Source organism: Vicia villosa, linkage group LG6 (assembly GCF_029867415.1).
Source record: "Vicia villosa cultivar HV-30 ecotype Madison, WI linkage group LG6, Vvil1.0, whole genome shotgun sequence".
NCBI lineage: Eukaryota > Viridiplantae > Streptophyta > Magnoliopsida > Fabales > Fabaceae > Vicia > Vicia villosa.
The window spans coordinates 114,832,622-114,853,944 of NC_081185.1; the positions used below are offsets into that span (position 1 = coordinate 114,832,622).

At 36.9% G+C, this 21,323-nt stretch overlaps 1 protein-coding gene and 1 non-coding gene across 2 annotated transcripts; both read left to right on the forward strand.

Moving 5' to 3' along the window:
- The first annotated feature begins 1,031 nt into the window (after positions 1 to 1,031).
- On the forward strand, positions 1,032 to 2,117 carry LOC131614426 (F-box/kelch-repeat protein At3g06240-like). The gene has a single exon (XM_058886008.1). The coding sequence runs from the start codon at positions 1,032 to 1,034 to the stop codon at positions 2,115 to 2,117; it is 1,086 nt and encodes a 361-aa protein (XP_058741991.1).
- A 15,794-nt stretch (positions 2,118 to 17,911) lies between these two features.
- LOC131615281 (small nucleolar RNA R71) lies at positions 17,912 to 18,018 on the forward strand. Its single transcript, XR_009287705.1, has one exon. It is a non-coding gene; the product is annotated as a small nucleolar RNA R71 (small nucleolar RNA).
- Positions 18,019 to 21,323: the final 3,305 nt, after the last annotated feature.

Here is a 21,323-nt window from a genome sequence, read left to right on the forward strand (position 1 = left end):
AAGCATACACTTCCCCACCATCGTATTTCAGTTCAGGGTCTTTTACAAACTTGCCCCTTGTGTAGAAAACTACTTTAAACTTAGACATTTCCCGTACAGTTAACATATCCAAACTTAATACAATTTCAAATTAGGGCAACACAATACGATAGAAAATATAAATTATATACTCAACAGATTATAGGGTTTACGTTTCGAAGGAGAGAGAGTGATAACGAAATCACAATGGAAGTATTGGAGGGTGAAATCATGTAAGTCTTAAGATTACCCTTATCACATATCCACGCTGGCGAATCAGACAAAAAAATCTCCACGTCTGTGGTACACTTCACCCTCCGTAAGTGGAATCTAACGGGAGGGACCAACCATGGTGACAGAATATTTTACAAGGACTAAAGTTCGAAGAAATTTTTTGTAGGGACTAAATTAAAAAAGTACCATATTTACAGGACTAAAAACTTATTTAACCCTTAAATAAAATAACAAAAATTTGTTGATTATTTTAAAAAACGGTCCAAATGGTTGAATTTGTTAAAATTGAAATTAAATAAATTGAAAATAAATATATTATAAAACTTTGAAGGTATATAGATGCAAAATAATATTTTTAATGTGTTATTATGAAAGAAAAAAATTATTTTAGATTACATCATGTGTCCAAATTTTTTTCTTTCTTTTATTCAATTATTTTAAACTTTTTATTTACCATACTCTTTAACTCTAATTGATTTATTAGACTTGATTGAAAGCATTTAATCATAATGTACTAACTAAAAAATTATTTATTTTTTAATTCTAAATCATGACGTGCTACTAAAAAAGCTACTAACAAATAAATTGAAATTAAATAAATTGAAACCAAATAAAAATCTTTTTTCTATTTATTTATGGCACTCTTTAATCTAATTCATTTGATTAGAATTAAATAAATTGAAACCAAATAAAATTTTAGTACGTTACTATAAAATAGTCTTAGTAGTTGAATGAAATAGAAATACTAAACCCTAAATTACTTTGATTTGGTCGGCAAGATGGAGAACAGCGTGTTTCTGCCTTTTGAATTGATCATCGAAATTCTGTTGAGGTTACCGGTGAAGCCTCTATTGCGTTTCAGATGTGTCTGCAAATCATGGCTTTCTCTTATTTCTAGTAACACTTTTGCTACTTCACATTTTGAACATGCTGCCACACACAGACGTTTCTTCCTAAAACGTTCTGCTCTTCAACCTTTATCTATAGATGTTGATTCATCGCTCCACGATGCTTCTGCATCTGCTACATTAAGCCTTGATTTTATTCGTTCCCAACGTTGTATTGAAATTAGAGGTTGTTTTAGAGGGTTTCTGTATTTCAACAATGACACACACATCTATCTATTGAATCCATCCACCGGTGTGTTCAAACAAATACCCGACTTTCCTATAATACTTAATGATGGTTTCGAACTTCTTTCTGGTTTTGTATATTACCAGCCAACTGATGATTACTTGATAGTTTCCGGGTTCTGCGAATATGTTGATGCGCTGGTAACTAGTCCAATGAAATTGATGATTTTCTCATTGAGAGCTAATAAGTGGAAACCAATTGAGGTTGCTTCTCATTTGCCTTATAGGGAGACTTCTGTAGCGGAATGTACCCCTAAATGCGGGTTGTTCTTGAATGGATCTATCCATTGGATGGTTCATAATTATGAGAAATCAAAGAATGTTATTATTGCCTTTGATTTAAAGGAAATGACAGAGATAGCTTTGCCAGATGATTTTATTTTCAGTTTTAGTAATAATCATTCTATATATTATGATTTGTTGGAAGTTGGAGGACTTATCAGTGCATGGGTGAAGGACCTGAATACAGTGAAGATATGGGTGATGCAAAAATATGGAGTTCACTCATCTTGGACTAAGATTATTCAATTTTCTCTTTGTCCTGTTTTGCACAAATCTTTAGACATAGTATGCTTAACAAAGTGCGGTGATATTGTTGGAACAAATAATATAGTTGGATTGGTGAAGTTGAATGATAAAGGACACCTACTAGAGTCTCGGCTTTTAGACGGATCCGCATTGGTCGTGTATACAGAGTCTCTGTTTTCACTCCCCAGCACTGGTCAAACTTAGAAAGATTACTATAGATAACAATAACAATTTTCTTTTATATTTATGGTAAAATTCTGTGAGAAGTGATAGGCAGATCAGAATAATGAAACTGCTATTAGACAGAACAGAATTTCATAATCTTTTTCTTATTTTATCATTATATTTTAAAATTTCCAGAATTTTATATGTTATTGCCATATAACATTAGCAATTTGTTTTCTTTCATTATTTTACTGTTTTTTTTACTTGACATCTTGATACAGAATTTACTGAATTGCTAGGATGAATTTTTATGACGTTGATTTTTAAGCTCTGAAAATCACAAGCTAAAACTGATTTGCTTTATTTATGAATTTGTTTGGTTTGTACAATATTCGTTTCAGCTTTAAAAAAATGGATTTTTTCTTTTGTATTTTTGAAAATAGATTTTTCAAAACCGTTTTCCAAAATATTACAAGTTTTTTTATATTCATTTTTTCTAAAATGAAACACTAATTTTGACATCCTAAAACATAAACATAGATTATTTAAGACCAAAACTTTGTCAAAATCGCAATTTTTTCAAAAAGTTGTATTTCAAAAATGATTTTTATGAAAATCTATTTGAAATAGCTTCAAAATTAAGTGATTTTTTGAAATTTTGATATCCAAATTTTTTACTCATAAATAGATGAAATATCTAAAATCACATTTTAAGAATAACTATTCAAACAAAATTTTCATTTGAAGCTTTTATAACACTATAAAAATCACTATAAAAAGTTTCTTTGTAAAATTTTTTTTCACAAAATTTTGTAACACTTTAAAAATCATTTTTAAAAAAGCCAAAACAAACGGGCCCATGGACTTTTGTTTTCTAAAATTGATTCTAGCTGAATCCTGAACTGGCAGCTACCACAACATTTTGTTATTGATGTTGGATTTATTGATATATGTTTTTGTTGTTTTGTAAAGCACTGACGTGTCTTTTCTTGATTACCATGAACTGTCATAGATTTCCAAATTCTTCTCTCCAACTCTCTTCTTTTTTTTCTCTTCTCCAACAGAAACGCTAAATATTCTTCTTAGCTTGCATGATCAGTGGAAAACTTAAAATGTATAAAATATATATATATTAATATGTATAAACTAAAAATCTTAAAATGTTACCACGAATCACACCAACAATTTTTTTGAATAAAGTCTAATATAAAATAAATGCTATGGTACTACTTTAGAGATACACAAACTTATATGTTTTATTAAAGAAGTTCACTCAGTTCACTACAAGAATAAATCAAATTTACTAGGGGCTAAACCCCTCACTAGAGGCAAAAACCCCTCACAAATTTGCAAAAGGAAGAATTTTTCTGGTTGGGAATAAGAGTATGTGAAGGGAAGAAGAAGAGATAAATATTATGCTTAAGCGGTGGAGTTTGGTGCACGAATTAATGGTCTCGAAATTTCCGAGGGGCATCCCCTCGCTAATAAAACGATCAAATGCTGCGTGGGGCACCCGCTCGCTAAAAAGCAGCACGGGGAACACAAACTGCACGCGCAGTCTGCAAGAGCAGGAGTTGGTAAATTTGCTTGGGGTAGTCCCTCGCTAATATCCTAGTGGTTTATTGGGAGGGTGTCCCCTTGCAAAACTCTGTCAAAAACCTACCTATGATTTGACTTTTTAGCGCCATTTCCATTTGTCCGGGTTTGCCCCTAGGAAAATGTTTTTTTCAAAATTAAAATTTTCCCTCTTTCTTCTTTGCGAGGGGTTACCCCAAACTATATTTTTTTCTTTCTGTTTTTCTGAATTGCACGTTGCGAAGGGCTTTACCAAACAACGTTATTTTTTTTAGGTGTTTTCCCCTGGCAAAATTTCCCGAGCAAATTCAACCTTTTCTCATAGTGGTTTAGTTTTGTATGCATCTAACTGACAGAAGAATATAGAAAACTATAGGATATTTTTCAGGTACCTTAACCTCCTGCTGATCAATATTGACAAATTGGAGCAATTTGTCATAGGATAAAAAGTTAGAATGACAGAAATTGTTTCACAATTGTTGAGATTTTAAGAGAAAATATAACATCATTATAATTAAATCATATAGTAAGTATAGACACTTTATATTATAGAGAAAATTGAAAATAATTTCTCTTGAGAAATATTGTCTTCATGAGAATTAAAATTATTTTCCTCTTCCTTGATAAATAACACTAGCCAAGCATAAGAATACATATTTTGATAAATCTCCCCACCGGTCCAACCGTACCTTCAGGAACGGCACCGACGGTAGCAGTGGCATCAAGTACCTGCTCATAGTAAGAGAAAGTGTTGCTTGGAATATACTTGATCCCAACATCAGACATTTATTTCTAGATTGATGCCCTTAGATCTGCAGACACCTTCAAATCCTTTGTTTTCTTAATCCTCTCTTTGATTTCACTACAGGTAGATCTCAGATAGTTAGATATGTAATCCATATTTGTAAGAGAAAAAAATAAGAGCAGATAAAACTCTGAAACCGGGATGATATTTGATAAATAAAAGACATGAAACATGTTGGAAAACAGATGTTTGTAAAAATAAAATAAAAGCTTTCAAACACACCGGAGAGCAACTTCTCTGGCTGCATCTCGAACTTTAGGCTTCTCAGATCTTTTCTTATGAATGACTTTCAAGGTAGCACCAACAATAAACCTAGACTATGGCTTTTTGGTGGCGTAGTGCCTCTTCTTCACAACCTCTTGGGCAATGTCTTGCACACCACATTCATAAAATTGAAGCATGAAATAAGTTGTAGTACTATTGGACAAGATGATCTAAGGTAATAACTTGGTGCATGGTAAAATCATGTGAAACTCAACACAAGTAAACTAAAAATTCTTCACTTTTTAACTATGTAGGTTGATTGAAATATTATGTTTAGAAGCTTAAGTTTTAATATTGTCTAATTAAAAACGTATCAGTGTAAGTCTTATGTGTGAGGGCAAATGTGTATTTTGATGATGGCAAAATTTGTGAATTTTGTCGAGTGCACTAAGCAAATTCTCCCCCTGTCATAATGCATTTCATTTTTGCTTGCTCCCCCTATCATGGTGCACATATTTGCTGCAATGTCTGGGCTAATCCAATACCTTCTCCCCCTTTGACAACATCAAAAAGAGACAGACATTGTTATACATATATGGTCGGTATAATATCATTCAATGTTGATCATAAACAAACCCTTTTGCTATCATAGTCAAATAGAAATCATTCACATAAAACGATACTAAAGATAATATAAAACAGCAACAATAACATAAATAACAAACAAACCATGAGCAAATAGCTCAATGTATCATTCTTACACAAACACACAGTCGGGTAAGAGTTGTTCAGACAATAAAATAAAATAACGTACACAAAACATATAAATTGTTCATAGATTATGCTAATGATTCATGCATGATTATGCTAAAAAAATTATTTCAATAGGTCGACTCATGGAAAGAGTAGGTCGACCTATTTTTGGCATTTTTTAAAAAATAGTTAACTTTAATGTATGTATGCATGAGACTACCAAAATATGCATACCACATACACAATTATGAACAAGTAGCAAGTTTACCATATTGATGCATTATTTTAAGAGGAGTCTAAGATCGAAACGATATTACTTTTACACATGGGAGATAGAGAAATATGCCCTCACATATCTTGAATACACACTTCAACACATTTATGAGAGCATAGATAATGATAATAATAATAATAAATAGAACACATGCAACTACTTATAGTTGCAACCTATCCGATATATCAAGGACACCAAGTTCCCTACAAATGTGAAAGAAAGACTCGGTAGCTAGTGGTTTTGTAAAGATATCGGCAAGTTGATTTTTGCTATCAACATGCTCAAACACTGTAACACCCCATATTTTCATTATTTGATTTAAATTGGAATTAAATTATTTATTTGGAATTAATTGGCATTTGATTGGATTTAATTGAAGAATTATGGAAAAAAAGAGGTTATTGGGCTTGATGTGGTGTTAGTAAAGAGGGGGTGCTATGCTAGTAGGCCTTTTACTAAATTAAAATCTATTTTCATAAAAATAAGGAATTGAGGAAAAAAGGAAAATAGATGTGAAAGAGGAGCAGAAGAGTAGAAGTGCTGATACGTGAAAGAGGAACAGAAGAGGAAGAGGGCTAATCAAGATCCTTGGCTAAGGTAAGGGGGGACTCTTCCGATTAACCTCTATTATCGGGTTGTGATCGCGACTTTACGTGTCTATAAATCTGATGACTGCAAGTGCACAGTCGTGTCGTGTAGTTTTAAAAGATATCGAATCCACAGGGACTATGAATCGATCTACCGTTATCTAAGGTTACTATGTAAAGCTAGGGCTACTAAAATTTTGATTGTTCCTAAGGGAGAGTGATTGTGAGAAATAAAGAATATAATAAAAGACAGATATCAGTATGTATTTCGTTTAACTTAAGGTGATCCGAAGGTCTATTGGCTTTTGCATAATTTAATTAAAAATATTTACTAATTCAATTGGTTAAAAATCCTCGTCTCAAACTTTCGCTCTGTTGATTCAGATTACTATCCTAATCCTAATGTACGCTTTCGCCATCCCATTAGATTTTAGAAAAGCTTTTTGGAAACAACGTAATTAATAAAATGCCTATTTTATGAAGTTGTTATTTATTTAAATCTCCTAATCTCAAACTTTCGCTCTATTGACTCGGAACAAGTTAATATCCCTAACGTACGCTTTCGCCATCCCGCTCAGGTGTAAAAACAATTTTTGAAAATAAATAAGTCCCAATTAGTTTTAATACGCTTTCGCCATCCTTAAAACTAATGTCCTATGTCTACTATCTGGTTAAAGATCTCAAACTTTCGCTCTATTGATTTTAACCTTTGACTGTCTTAAGACCTCAAACTTTCGCTCTATTGGTTTTAAGACTTACTAATTAAATTAGACATACAAACCAAAAACAAGTGACATTTAATAAAACATAATTAAGCCAATTTATTTCGGATCCCACAGTTAACTTACTCTACATACCGATACCTTAGTAATTTAGCCAGACATATTAATACGGTTAAGCATGCATAAATCAATTTGGCTTATAATAAAAGGCATGTTAATAGGCATATAATGTATCATGCAAATGAATATATAAAGGCAATAAATATTAAACCTGAATTAAATTAATGGAAACTGAATCTTCAAGTACCGAACTTCCACCACAGGTTGGCTGGATCGTTCTTCAGAATTTAAACGGACGGAAAATAAAACAAGGAAAATAAAAGGCGATAAATCTAACGTAAGGCTAGATTTATAAAAGGTTCACAACAATTTCCGGTGTAGAAATCGTTGTGAGAAAATAACTGTTTGAATTAAAGGAAAGCAGAAAATATAAGGCACGGTACAATTTCGGCAGCACTTCGTTAGCAGGAAATCGGACCCTTTGGACTGAAGTGACTGCTTCTATTTATAGGGGATGCTTTGCAGTTGCATTGCGTGAAAAGAGGGACTCAACTGACTTGGACCTGGAGACGTGCGTCTCCGCTTCTTCAGGAAGCTCCTTTGAATGACTTGAGACGTGCGTCTCAAGTGGAGAAAAAGTAGGGGAATGGAGACGTGCGTCTCCCCTTGCTGACGTGGCCAATGAGACGTTAGAGACATGCGTCTCCTCTTCGCAGAATTTAGTTGGGCCACGCACATGGTTCCTTCGTGGGCTGGGTTATCTCTTTTGGGCCTTTGGGTCCTCTTTAGCACATTTGGGCCTTATTTGCACCCCCTTTTCATTTCAGCACCATTTTTCATCTAAAAGGCGTAAATAGTGGTCGTTTTGGCTCCATTTATTCTCCTTTTCACAAATAGTCATTATAAGAGTGTAAAACCTGAAACAAAGCAAAAACTCGCGTAATATCATAATTAATCAATATAATAAACGGAAAATGCTATAAATATCTATGGATTTCAGGCTAAATATACGATATAAAATCGTGTTATCAAATTTCCCCAGACTTGAACCTTTGCTTGTCCTCAAGCAAAATAACAAGATAGAAATGGGAGGACAGCGAAATGAAACACGCTTCCACCACGTCGTTCGGTCATACTCAGCTACATTGTGTTCTTGTTTGAAAATAATGTTGCAGATCCAAGCAATAAACTTATAGTAGCGACACTAGAAAACTCCCAGTATGCATACCAATCCGAATCATGCCATTATAGCTCGACCTTTGACTCGTCATCATGTTTTACCCTTTTCATTCGCGCGCAATCACATTAAGCCCATTATCTTGACACGCACATAGCAGAGTAGTCGGTTAGTGACTATGATCCTTCTTATGGAGTTCTGGCACAATTATGTGGTATACTCCTTAGCGCTCATTTGAGGATTGTGGGGAATAGGACAATAGTCCTTCCTACCAAGTTCAGTACCAGATGACTTCTGAACCAATCAACAATGAGTTTTTTTTAAATTCTTTGGTATTTTAGATTTGCGACCGTTAGGTTAAATGATCTTGTGAGGATCACCTTACTTAGTAGGCACATTTCTTATTATGATTAAGCACATAATTATTATTATGAGGATCATACACTTATATTCATCGACTCTCTGCGTAGTTGGTATCTAAGACGGTGCCGACTGCTAGAATAAACTACTAAGGGTTACTTTAAAAATTAAAGTCGATGGTTTCGGTATAAAGGGTATTCAAATCGGTTACGCATACTTGGGGGTTTTAGAGTGTAGGGACAATAAGGATATTGACTTGAATCAATTTCTATGCGTTTAGTGTTTGAGTAGCTTCGCATTTCTCGAACGTGTGGGGTTTTGCGTTTATCGTTTAGGAGCAAAAAAATTTTGTTATGGTTCAAGAAAATGGAAGAAATTGAAATAACTCCGGAATTATAAAGATAATACTTGAAATTCCATAAATATTCTTTATTGAATTAGAAAAACATTACAAGGAAGGGAAAATAAACTAATAGAAGGGAAATAAAACTAAAGCAAGTAATACGACTCCCCCAGACTTAAATGATGCAGTGTCCTAAATGCATGGGAACTACTCCTCAGTGTTGCGGTTGCGAGAACTGCTTGCGACTCTTGTGCGAACACGACGACGTCTATCAGTGGGAGAGCCATTCATACGAACGTTAAGATCATGCAATTGTGTAGCAACTTCAGTGTATTGGCCTTCGTTCCTAATAGCATAGTCACGGTGCTCTTGTTGCATCTCTCGAATAAGCCTCAGTGTTTCATTTTGGTTTATCTGCATAGCTTGAAAAAGGTGGTCTTGTCGTTGAATTGCAGCATACATGGCATCAAGAGTGATAGGCGGAGGGTTGTTTTGAGGAGGTTGGTTGTCATCAGCTTGTCCTTGGTTGAGTTCTTCTTCATTTGCATCCACAGGTTCATTAGGTTGTTCAGGTTGGTTATCTTGAGGATTGTCTTCAATAAGCCTCCAACGCTGAACATAACGGATGTTGATTCTTTCAGGGCACGGAAGGATGACATAAGGAATCAGAACTTTGTTGACGACCAAAGTGTATCAGCCATCATGGCGGGGTGAAACCAAGTGGGAATCACGGCAGTAAGTGAGGTCGAGTGATTGAGCAGGCATCATGAGATGAGAGAGTGAGATGAGTTCATCACCAAGACCTAAAGCACAGGCCAAGGAAGTAATGATTCCGCCAAACAGAAAGGGGTTTGTAGCGGGGGCGTTGACACAGCTTTGGATGTGTTGGAGCATAAAAGGTGCGGCGTTGAAACGGAGATTGTTTAGCGCACAGTAAAGGAAAAATAGTTCATGTTGATTTACCTTATGGTTGTTGGATCTCGCAAAAATAGTATGCCCCAAAACACGTTGAAAATAACGTATAGCGGGGTTTTGAATGTGAGAAGCATGTAGAGCCCTCCAACCAGTAGGAACTTCACCAGTGAGATTAAACCACAGGTCGAAAGCATGTTGCTCCCATGAACGACCATTGAGTTCTTGAAAGATAGAGCGGAGAGCATTTGGTGACGTATTAAAGTGCAAGTACGTAGCCACGACTTCTTGATCCAGAGTATATTCACGGTTGAACATCTGAAATTGGATGCTACCGGTTGAGAGCGGTTGATCGGAAGGAGTGTCGTAGTTGAAAGAAATCAAGAACTCTAAGACGAGCGGCTCATAAGTTGGTACGGGTTCGGTACAAAGATGGTGTAGGCTAGATTTAGTGAGCAAACGGGTGACACCATCAATGAGGCCTAGAGTTTCTAGACATTCGATGTTCACAAATTTTGTGGGAACAACCGAACGTTCATAGAAAGCGAGGTATTTGGTTCTTTGAGCATCGTTGTCGTCTTCTCGGAAGATAACATTGTTAAGGTTAGGGGGTGGTCTCTCAGGACGCACACTACGGATGATTGAACGTGGAGGCATGGTGAGTTTGAAATGAAAAATAGAAGTGAGAGTAGAAAAGTAGAAAATGGTATGAAGGTTGTGAAAAATAAGAGTGGTGGTGGTGTGGTTTTATAGTGAGGATTGAAAATGGTGTGGTTAATGGAAAATTAAAATGGAATTATGGTGGTGTTTAAAGTTTGAATGGAATAGAAGAATGGGAATTGAAGAAGAGTTAAGAGGTGAATGATGGAGGATGAATGAGGTTTATGGTGTATAAATGGAAGAAATAATGGGAAGAATGAAGAGGAATGAATTTTGAAATTCAAATTCAAAATTCAAAAATGGGATAAATGTGGTCTTCTGCGTGGTCAAAAAGGCAGCACAGACTGCTGGCCTTGGGAAGGCGCGCGTTTCAGGCAGCCAGTCTGCTGGGGGACAGGTATGGAGACGTGCGTCTCCTGTCCTATGCATGCAGACTGCTGGTCCTACATGAATGGAGACGTGCGTCTCCTAGCTCAGGTAAGTGGTTTCCACGCGTGCAGGTGTGGATCAATTCTGACAGTAGCATTAATACAGAATACCAGCTCAGTACAGTGTCATTGTATCATACTATAAACGGCAAAAATATGGTATACAGGAATGCATAGCAGTTTAATAGTGATGTAGTAAAACACAGTAGCAGTAATAAATAGAATATTGCATTTAATATTAAACTGGTACTGAGTGTTGACAGAATTAGAATGCAAAAGTGCAGAAAGTAAAATCTAAACTAGAAATTGAAATTACTAAAACTAGAAATAAAATCTAAAAATCTAAATGGTAACATCTAGCCACGTCTATTGTTGTGCACATTAGAATGAATGTGTTTGAAGACTTCGTCGAACTAAGCATTGACGGTGTCGATGAAATCGAAGAAGTGCATTTGCAAAGTGTGTAGCTCGTTGCGCACATGTTGTACATCTTGTTGCAGTCCAGTGATGGCTTGCTCGTGTGTGTTCAGATTAGGCATTCTTTGATTCACCGATGCGGTGGATGCAGCGGGTTGTTGTGGCTCGAGCTCGACATCAGTCATGTCAACAGTGTAATCATCAGCTGAATCTTCAGAAGGAGTCTCAGGTTCATACTCGGGTATGGGTTCATCTTCAGAGAGAGGTTCATACTCAGGAATGAGTTCATCTTCAGAGAGAGGTTCATAGTATCCAGGAGGTGTGTCTGGCTCGGATTCTGATACGTGCATTTCCTCATCAAAATGTTCATAAGCTTAAGGGGTTTCATGTGAGGGTTCCCTCTCAGGAATCTGACCATAGTAAAGCCAGTTGGCAGGGTTGTGAACACTCGTCTTAGGATTCGGTAAGGTGAACTGATCCAATACTTTGTTGTCAATGAGAAAATCAAACTGATCAGGTCCAAGGTTACCGATGATACCTCGATTAAAGCAGAAGTAAATGTCCACAGAGTTATGGGAACCAAGAGGTGTCAATCTTAGCAAAGGTATTCTCATTCCTATAGCATTAGCAATCATAGTGACAAATCCGCCGATCCTAATAGGTGAAACTTCGTCTTGCGTGATGAGCTCGAAGTTTGTTAGCATGAATGCGATGGCATTGACCGGGAGATTCTGAGAGGAGCAGAACATGATGAATAATTCTTCTCTAGAAACTTCAGTGACATTGTCGGGCTTACCAAAAATGTAGTGAGCAATGATCTTATGGAAGTATCTGAAAGCGGGGTTATGGATGTTTTCTGATTGAAATTCGTTCTCTACAGGGTTGTCGTTTCCAGTGATCTTGCCCCAGTATCTTTCCAACTCCCAGTAAGCAAGACTGTCTTCAGCTACTTTGGTGTATGCATCCGATCCATGAGGTAGCTCTAGCATTTCAGCAAAATCTCGGATGCAAAAATTGAATTCCATACCAAAGAGTCTAAAGAGAATCACTCCTTTTCTCAGTCCTTGTCCACAGTTAGGAAGATAGGTCAAGGAACTCAGGAATTCCAGAGTGAGCTTCCGGTAGGTACTAAACTTGCGGAACAGGTGAGAACCAGTCCAACCGATTTGGTCTAGCAGGTGCAAAACGCTCTCTTCGATACCAAGTCGTACCATAGTCGGTTGGTGAGGGTAGCAAGTCAAATCCATTTGTCTTTCAGCCACCTTATCAAATCTTGCTTCTTGTCCTCTACCACGGAACACAACTTCCATATTATCGACTCCTTGCATCTTAGTTAGTATTTAAGAAAACCTAGAAGTTGAAAATATTAAGATTAAGTTAGAATTAGGCTAGTGTTTATTTAAAATAAAAATAAAAATAAAGTTAAGTAACAGGTTATAATAATAAATATAATTATGAAAGGAAATATTTCTTCTCGATTTAAGATAGCAGTTATAATTATAATAATTATTATAAGATGTATGAAAAATGTAAAGATGTAGAAAAACTAAAATAGTTCAAAATAGAATCGAAAATTAAAAATTTTAAAAAAATAAAATAAAATAAAAAAATTAAAATAAAGAATAAAATAGTAAAAGAAATGAAAAATAATTGTGGGTTGTCTCCCACCAAGCGCTTTGTTTTATGTCGTAAGCTCGACGATTTTAAAATAGAAAACTATTTTTTCGAATGAGCGGGCGGCTCGTCAAGTTTAAAAACTTCGATGTTTTCATCGTGTTCGAGATGATGGTAATACTTTAGACGTTGCCCGTTTACGACAAAAGGTTTTACGGTTTCTCCTTTGATTTCTATCGCTCCACTCAGAAATATGTTAGTTATTTCGAAAGGGCCAGACCATCTAGATCGTAACTTACCAGGAAATAATTTTAGTCTAGAATTAAATAAAAGTACTTTATCGCCTATGCTAAAATTCTTCCTCGATATACGCTTGTCGTGCCATTTTTTTGTTCTCTCTTTATAGATTTTGGCATTTTCGTAAGCGTCTTGTCTAAGTTCTTCTAATTCGTTTATGTCAAGAAGTCATTTTTCACCAGCGCCAGTGTAGTTCAGGTTTAAGTTCTTAATGGCCCAATAGGCTTTGTGTTCTAACTCTACTGGGAGGTGGCATGATTTTCCATAAACTAGTTTGAATGGGGTAGTTCCTATTGGAGTTTTGAAAGCTGTTCTATAAGCCCATAAAGCTTCATTTAGCTTGGTTGACCAATCTTTCCTAGATATAGCAACAGTTTTCTCCAATATTTGTTTTATTTCGCGGTTAGATACTTCTACTTGTCCGCTTGTTTGTGGATGGTATGGTGTAGCTATTCGATGATTTACTCCATATTTTCGAAGGAGTTTCTCAAGTATTCTTGAAATGAAATGGGATCCGCCATCGCTGATTACCAGTCTTGGCACACCGAACCTAGGAAAGATGACGTTTTTGAAGAGTTTGATAACTACTCGTGTATCGTTTGTAGGAGAAGCGATAGCCTCTATCCATTTTTAAACGTAATCGACGGCTACGAGTATATATTGATTTCCAAACGACGACGGAAACGGACCCATAAAGTCTATTCCCCAGACGTCAAATATTTCTACTTCAAGAATGCCTTTTTGAGGCATTTCATCACGTCTCGAAATGTTTCCGGTTCGTTGGCATCTATCACAGTTTATTACAGCAAAATAAACGTCTTTCCACAGGTTGGGCCAGAAAAGTTCAGATTGAAGGATTTTGGCGCAGGTTCTAGATGTGCTATGGTGTCCTCCACACGGTGCAGAATGGCAGTGTGTTATTATGCTTCCTATTTCTTCTTCGGGTACACAACGTCTAAAGATTCCATCGGGGCCTCTTTTGAACAGGAGTGGGTCGTCCCAATAGTAATGTTTTAGGTCATGGAAGAATTTATTCTTCTGTTGGTAACTTAGATCAGGAGGAAGCACACCAGCAGCTAGGTAGTTTACGAAATCTGCATACCAAGGTGTGTCAGAGCGGGCTAAAGCTATTTCAGCTAAGTTGTTGGTTTCAGCGTTTGGATGGTATGGTTCGAATTCATTTGCTTCTAACTGAGCGATGAGTCTTTCATAAGGGAAATCATCGTCAATTGGTACTTGTTCGGGTTTTAGATTTTCCAATCGAGCGAGGTGATCTGCTACGACATTTTCAGTGCCCTTTTTATCTTTAATTTCCAGGTCGAACTCTTGTAGTAACAAAATCCATCTCAAAAGTCTTGGTTTGGCGTCCTTTTTGGTTAGGAGGTACCTAATGGCAGCATGGTCAGTGTATATGATTATTTTGGCTCCTACCTGGTAAGAACGGAACTTGTCTAAAGCAAATACGACAGCTAATAATTCTTTTTCTGTCGTGGCATAATTTATTTGAGCTTCGTCTAGGGTTCTACTCGCATAGTATATGACATGTAGTTTCTTATCTTTTCTTTGCCCTAGAACGACTCCTACAGCATAATCACTCGCGTCACACATTATTTCGAAAGGCTCATTCCAGTCGGGAGGTTGCATAATTGGCGCAGAGATTAATGCTCGTTTAAGCGTATGAAATGCTTCAGTGCATTTATCGGTAAAAATGAATTCGGCGTCTTTCATTAGTAGTTCAGTTAAGGGTTTTGTAATTTTAGAGAAATCCTTAATGAAACGTCGGTAAAAACCAGCGTGTCCTAGAAAACTTCTTATTTCTCTAACAGTTTTGGGAGGTTGTAGGTTTTCTATAATTTCGATTTTGGCTTTATCTACTTCGATCCCTCTATCGGACACGATGTGTCCAAGTACAATTCCTTGTCGAACCATGAAATGGCATTTTTCCCAATTAAGGACTAGGTTTACGCTTACGCATCGTTTAAGTACCAGTTCAAGGTTCTCTAAACATGTTTCAAAACTTTCTCCACAGACAGAGAAGTCGTCCATAAAGACCTCCATTATTCCATCTAGGAAGTCGGCAAATATTGCCATCATGCATCTTTGGAAGGTCGCGGGTGCATTGCAAAGCCCAAAAGGCATTCGTCTATAAGCGAATGTACCATAGGGGCAGGTAAACGTAGTCTTCTCTTGGTCGTCAGGGTGGATAGGAATTTGGAAAAATCCGGAGTATCCATCCAGATAACAGAAATGTGAGTGTTTAGCTAGGCGTTCGAGCATTTGATCTATGAAAGGTAAAGGGAAATGGTCTTTTCGGGTAGCTTTGTTTAGCTTCCTATAGTCAATGCACATTCTCCATCCAGTTTGGGTACGTTGTGCTACAGATTCGCCTTTAGCGTTAGTGATTACAGTAACTCCTCCTTTCTTTGGTATGACATGAACAGGGCTAACCCATTTACTATCGGATATAGGATATATTATTCCGGCTTCTAGCAGTTTTTGGATTTCCTTTTTAACCACATCGCTCATAATAGGATTTATCCGCCTTTGATGTTCTCTAGAGGTTTTACAATCGTCTTCGAGCATAATGCGGTGCATACAGAGGGAAGGACTTATTCCTTTTAAATCTGATATGTTATATCCTAAAGCGGTTGGGTATTTTCTCAGGATAGTAAGTAATTTTACAGTCTCGGTTTGTCCTAAGTTGGCGTTCACTATAACTGGTCGGTTTAGTTCTTCGTCTAGGAATTCGTATCTAAGATCAGTAGGCAATGTTTTCAGTTCTATAGCAGGTTTCTTTGGTCCAGGTATAGGATCAGGAGTAAGTGCCAAGCATTCACTCAAGTGGTTATCTTGATATTCCCCACGCCAGTTGTCATCTTCAAGGATTGGCGGTATAGGAATTTTTAGGATCTCGGTTTCCTTATTTGGCGCGGATTGTATTTCATTAACACACTCGTCGATTATGTCAGCAGAGTAGCATGTGTCAATTATAGAAGGTGCTTTTAGGAATTGGGAAAGAATAAATTCTATTTTCTCTTCTCCTACTTCGAAAGTAAGCTTTCCTCGCTTTACGTCTATAATTGCACCAGCGGTTGCTAAAAATGGTCTTCCTAATATGATTGGGATGTTAGAATCTTCTTGGATATCCATAATGATGAAGTCAGTTGGGATGTAGAATTGACCTACACGGACAGGGATATTCTCTAACATTCCTACAGGGTATTTTACTGAACGGTCAGCTAGTTGAAGAGACATTCTCGTTGCTTTAAGCTCACCCAGTTTTAGTTTCTTACAGGTTGAAAGAGGCATCAAACTAACACTAGCTTCTAAATCGCACAGGGCCTTCTCTATAATGGTTTTACCTATTACGCAGGGTATAGATAAACTACCAGGGTCTTTCAGTTTTGGAGGCATGTTATTTTGGATGATAGCGCTACATTCGGCGGTAAGCGTTACGGTTTCGTTATCCTCGAGTTTCTTTTTGTTTGATAAGATTTCTTTTAGGAATTTAGCATACGAAGGCATTTCAGTTATGGCTTCTGTGAATGGTATGGTTATGTTTAATTGTTTCAGAAGTTCTACAAATCTTTTAAATTGCGCTTCGGTTTTTGATTTAGCTAATCTCTGAGGATAAGGAATTGGTGGCTTATAAGGTGGTGGTGGAACATAAGGTTTTTCTTTTTCAGGTTCCACTTCGTTATTGTTCTCTTTAGTCTTAGCAGTTTGGTCGTCAATTGAGGTCTTTTGGGTTTCCTTTGGCTCTTGTTGTGACATGGGTACGTTTTGAGTTCTAGGATCAATGGGTCCATCGTAATTCGTTCCACTTCGTAGTGTTATCGCGTTCGCATGTCCTTTAGGATTAGGTTGTGGTTGAGCAGGAAACGTGCCAGCAGGGGCAGCAGTAGGTGCTTGTTGTTGAGCTACTTGTGAGATTTGAGTTTCTAGCATTTTGTTATGCGTAGCTAAGGCATCTACTTTGTTCGATAGTTGTTTTAGTTGCTCGCTATTGTGAATGTTTTGATTCATGAAGTCCTTGTTGGTTTGTTGTTGGGAAGCTATAAAGTTTTCCATCATGATTTCTAGATTCGACTTCCTAGGGGTGTTTTGAGCAGCTACAGGCGCTTTTTGGTAGCCAGGTGGTACAGCAGGTGCTTGTCCAGGTGCGTACAACGCATTGTTGTTTTTATAGGAAAAGTTTGGATGGTTTTTCCATCCAGGGTTGTACGTGTTAGAATAAGGGTTTCCTTGAGCATAGTTTACTTGATCAGGTGAGACTCCAGTCAAGAGTTGACATTCGGCAACTACATGTCCAGTCAATCCACAGATCTCGCAGTTAGGTGTTACAGCAGCAGCGGTGGCTGAAGGAGTGATGGTTAAGTTCTCGATCTTTTGAGTTAAAGCGTCTACTTTAGCGTTAACGCGGTCTATACCACTTACTTCGTACATTCCTCCTTTGGTTTGGGCTTTCTCTAGAGCAACTCGTTCTCCACCCCATTGGTAATGGTTTTGTGCCATATTCTCTATGAGGTTATATGCTTCATCATGAGGCTTGTCCATTAATGCTCCGCCAGCAGCGGCATCTATAGTCATTTTAGTGTTATATAAGAGACCACCATAGAAAGTATGGATGATCAGCCATGGTTCGAGTCCATGATGAGGGCATAGTCTAAGCATGTCCTTGTAACGTTCCCAAGCTTCGAAGAGTGATTCGTTATCTTTCTGGGTAAATCCGTTGATTTGACCTCTGAGCATAGCAGTTTTGCTAGGCGGAAAGTATCTCGCTAAGAATACTCTCTTCAATTCATCCCATGTAGTTATGGAGTTTGAAGGCAGGGATTGAAGCCACGCTCTAGCTCTATCTCTCAAGGAGAAAGGAAAGAGACGTAATCGAATAGCTTCGGAACTAACGTTGTTAGCTTTGACAGTGTCGGCGTATTGCACGAACACAGATAAATGGAGGTTGGGGTCGTCTACAGGGCTTCCAGAGAATTGATTCTGTTGAACAGCTTGGACCAACGAAGGTTTCAGTTCGAAATTGTTTGCCTCAATCGCAGGTGGTGCGATACTTGAGTGCGGTTCAGCGCGCGAAGGAGCGGCATAAAGAATATAATAAAAGACAGATATCAGTATGTATTTCGTTTAACTTAAGGTGATCCGAAGGTCTATTGGCTTTTGCATAATTTAATTAAAAATCTTTACTAATTCAATTGGTTAAAAATCCTCGTCTCAAACTTTCGCTCTGTTGATTCAGATTACTATCCTAATCCTAATGTACGCTTTCGCCATCCCATTAGATTTTAGAAAAGCTTTTTGGAAACAACGTAATTAATAAAATGCCTATTTTATGAAGTTGTTATTTATTTAAATCTCCTAATCTCAAACTTTCGCTCTATTGACTCGGAACAAGTTAATATCCCTAACGTACGCTTTCGCCATCCCGCTCGGGTGTAAAAACAATTTTTGAAAATAAATAAGTCCCAATTAGTTTTAATACGCTTTCGCCATCCTTAAAACTAATGTCCTATGTCTACTATCTGGTTAAAGATCTCAAACTTTCGCTCTATTGATTTTAACCTTTGACTGTCTTAAGACCTCAAACTTTCGCTCTATTGGTTTTAAGACTTACTAATTAAATTAGACATACAAACCAAAAACAAGTGACATTTAATAAAACATAATTAAGCCAATTTATTTCGAATCCCACAGTTAACTTACTCTACATACCGATACCTTAGTAATTTAGCCAGACATATTAATACGGTTAAGCATGCATAAATCAATTTGGCTTATAATAAAAGGCATGTTAATAGGCATATAATGTATCATGCAAATGAATATATAAAGGCAATAAATATTAAACCTGAATTAAATTAATGGAAACTGAATCTTCAAGTACCGAACTTCCACCACAGGTTGGCTGGATCGTTCTTCAGAATTTAAACGGACGGAAAATAAAACAAGGAAAATAAAAGGCGATAAATCTAACGTAAGGCTAGATTTATAAAAGGTTCACAACAATTTCCGGTGTAGAAATCGTTGTGAGAAAATAACTGTTTGAATTAAAGGAAAGCAGAAAATATAAGGCACGGTACAATTTCGGCAGCACTTCGTTAGCAGGAAATCGGACCCTTTGGACTGAAGTGACTGCTTCTATTTATAGGGGATGCTTTGCAGTTGCGTTGCGTGAAAAGAGGGACTCAGCTGACTTGGACCTGGAGACGTGCGTCTCCGCTTCTTCAGGAAGCTCCTTTGAATGACTTGAGACGTGCGTCTCAAGTGGAGAAAAAGTAGGGGAATGGAGACGTGCGTCTCCCCTTGCTGACGTGGCCAATGAGACGTTGGAGACGTGCGTCTCCTCTTTGCAGAATTTAGTTGGGCCACGCACATGGTTCCTTCGTGGGCTGGGTTATCTCTTTTGGGCCTTTGGGTCCTCTTTAGCACATTTGGGCCTTATTTGCACCCCCTTTTCATTTCAGCACCATTTTTCATCTAAAAGGCGTAAATAGTGGTCGTTTTGGCTCCATTTCTTCTCCTTTTCACGAATAGTCATTATAAGAGTGTAAAACCTGAAACAAAGAAAAAACTCGCGTAATATCATAATTAATCAATATAATAAACGGAAAATGCTATAAATATCTATGGATTTCAGGCTAAATATACGATATAAAATCGTGTTATCAGGTTGTAGATGATAGGATTAAGATTTGTATGGTATTGATTCAATAGAGGAGTATGTTCTAGGTTGGGGTTTTGACATTTAGGTTCAAATTGATAAATTATGTGTAAATGCATGTTTTTGATGTTTGATTATGTTTGGATGTGTTGTTGAGGCATGAAATAACATGGAATGATTGTGAATTGATTCTGTTTTTCGTGTATGGTCGAAATGATTCGATTTGGGTTGTGTTGGATAGAAATAAGTTGTTGTCAAAAGTGTTTCTTTTGCTGTTACAGGTGATGTAACCGGTTACGGTCAGGCTTGTAAACGGTTACGGTGGTGAAAAATGGGGTTTTTGGGCTGGTTACGAGTTCGTAACCGGTTACGGTGTTTTTTGTAACCCGTTACGGCTGAAACTGTTTTTAAAAAATTATTTTCGTAACCCGTTACGCCTTTTCGTAACCTGTTACGGCTGAAGCTTTTATTGAAAAATTATTTTCGTAACCCGTTACGCTGCAGCTTTTACGAAAAATATTTATTTTCAAAAATTCGTATCTTTTGAACCGTAAATCCATTTTAGACGCCATTTTGGACGTTGTTCCTTAAATTGAATGATCTACCATATGAAATAAATAAAATAAAAATAACTTGATTTTATTTTGGAAAGTATCGTTTTCTCCAAATGTGGTTTATTCTTGTTTTGCATAATTGATAAGGAGCAATGAATTGTTGGTTGCATAATTGAATATGTGCAATGATGTGTGTTGTTATAATGTGATTGCTCCTGCTTGTTATGCAAATGGATGTTGTTCATGGTAAATATGGTTATCATGTGTTTTGAGGAATGATGACGTAAATGCTCTGTTGTTGTTGGGTTGATTTGTTGTACTTGATACACGATTGTGAGAGGTGCTATTGTTGTTGCACTGTGTGGTGGATGTTATATCTGTTATGATGTTGTGGTTGTAATTGGTGTTTGTTATACATATATTGTCGATGTAAAATATGTATTCTATTTGGTTGGGAATAACATAACTGTGTGTGTGGCTATTGGGTACTATATTGGTTGATGATTATGACATTGGTTGGTCTATGTGGATGATGAGCATGTTTTGGTTGATACATGCATTTCATAATCATTATGTGGCTGATCCTTGACGATGGTGGATCAGTGGTAGCTAATTCCCATTGTGTGGAATTAGTGAGTGGGTGTCGCCGTATCCTTGACGATGGTGGATCGGTGAGATGGGTTCGTCCCATGATTGGTACCACATGCATGTAGTTGCATTGCATTAGGTGTTTGATTTATTATAACATGAATGAAAGTTGTCCAATGTTATAATGTTGTGTGTTTGATGTATGTGTGTATAGCTTGAATATATGATGATGATGGGTGAAT

Coding starts and splice junctions, on each gene's coding strand:
- LOC131614426 (XM_058886008.1), top strand. CDS start 1,032: ATGGAGAACAGCGTGTTTCTGCCTTTTGAATTGATCATCGAAATTCTG.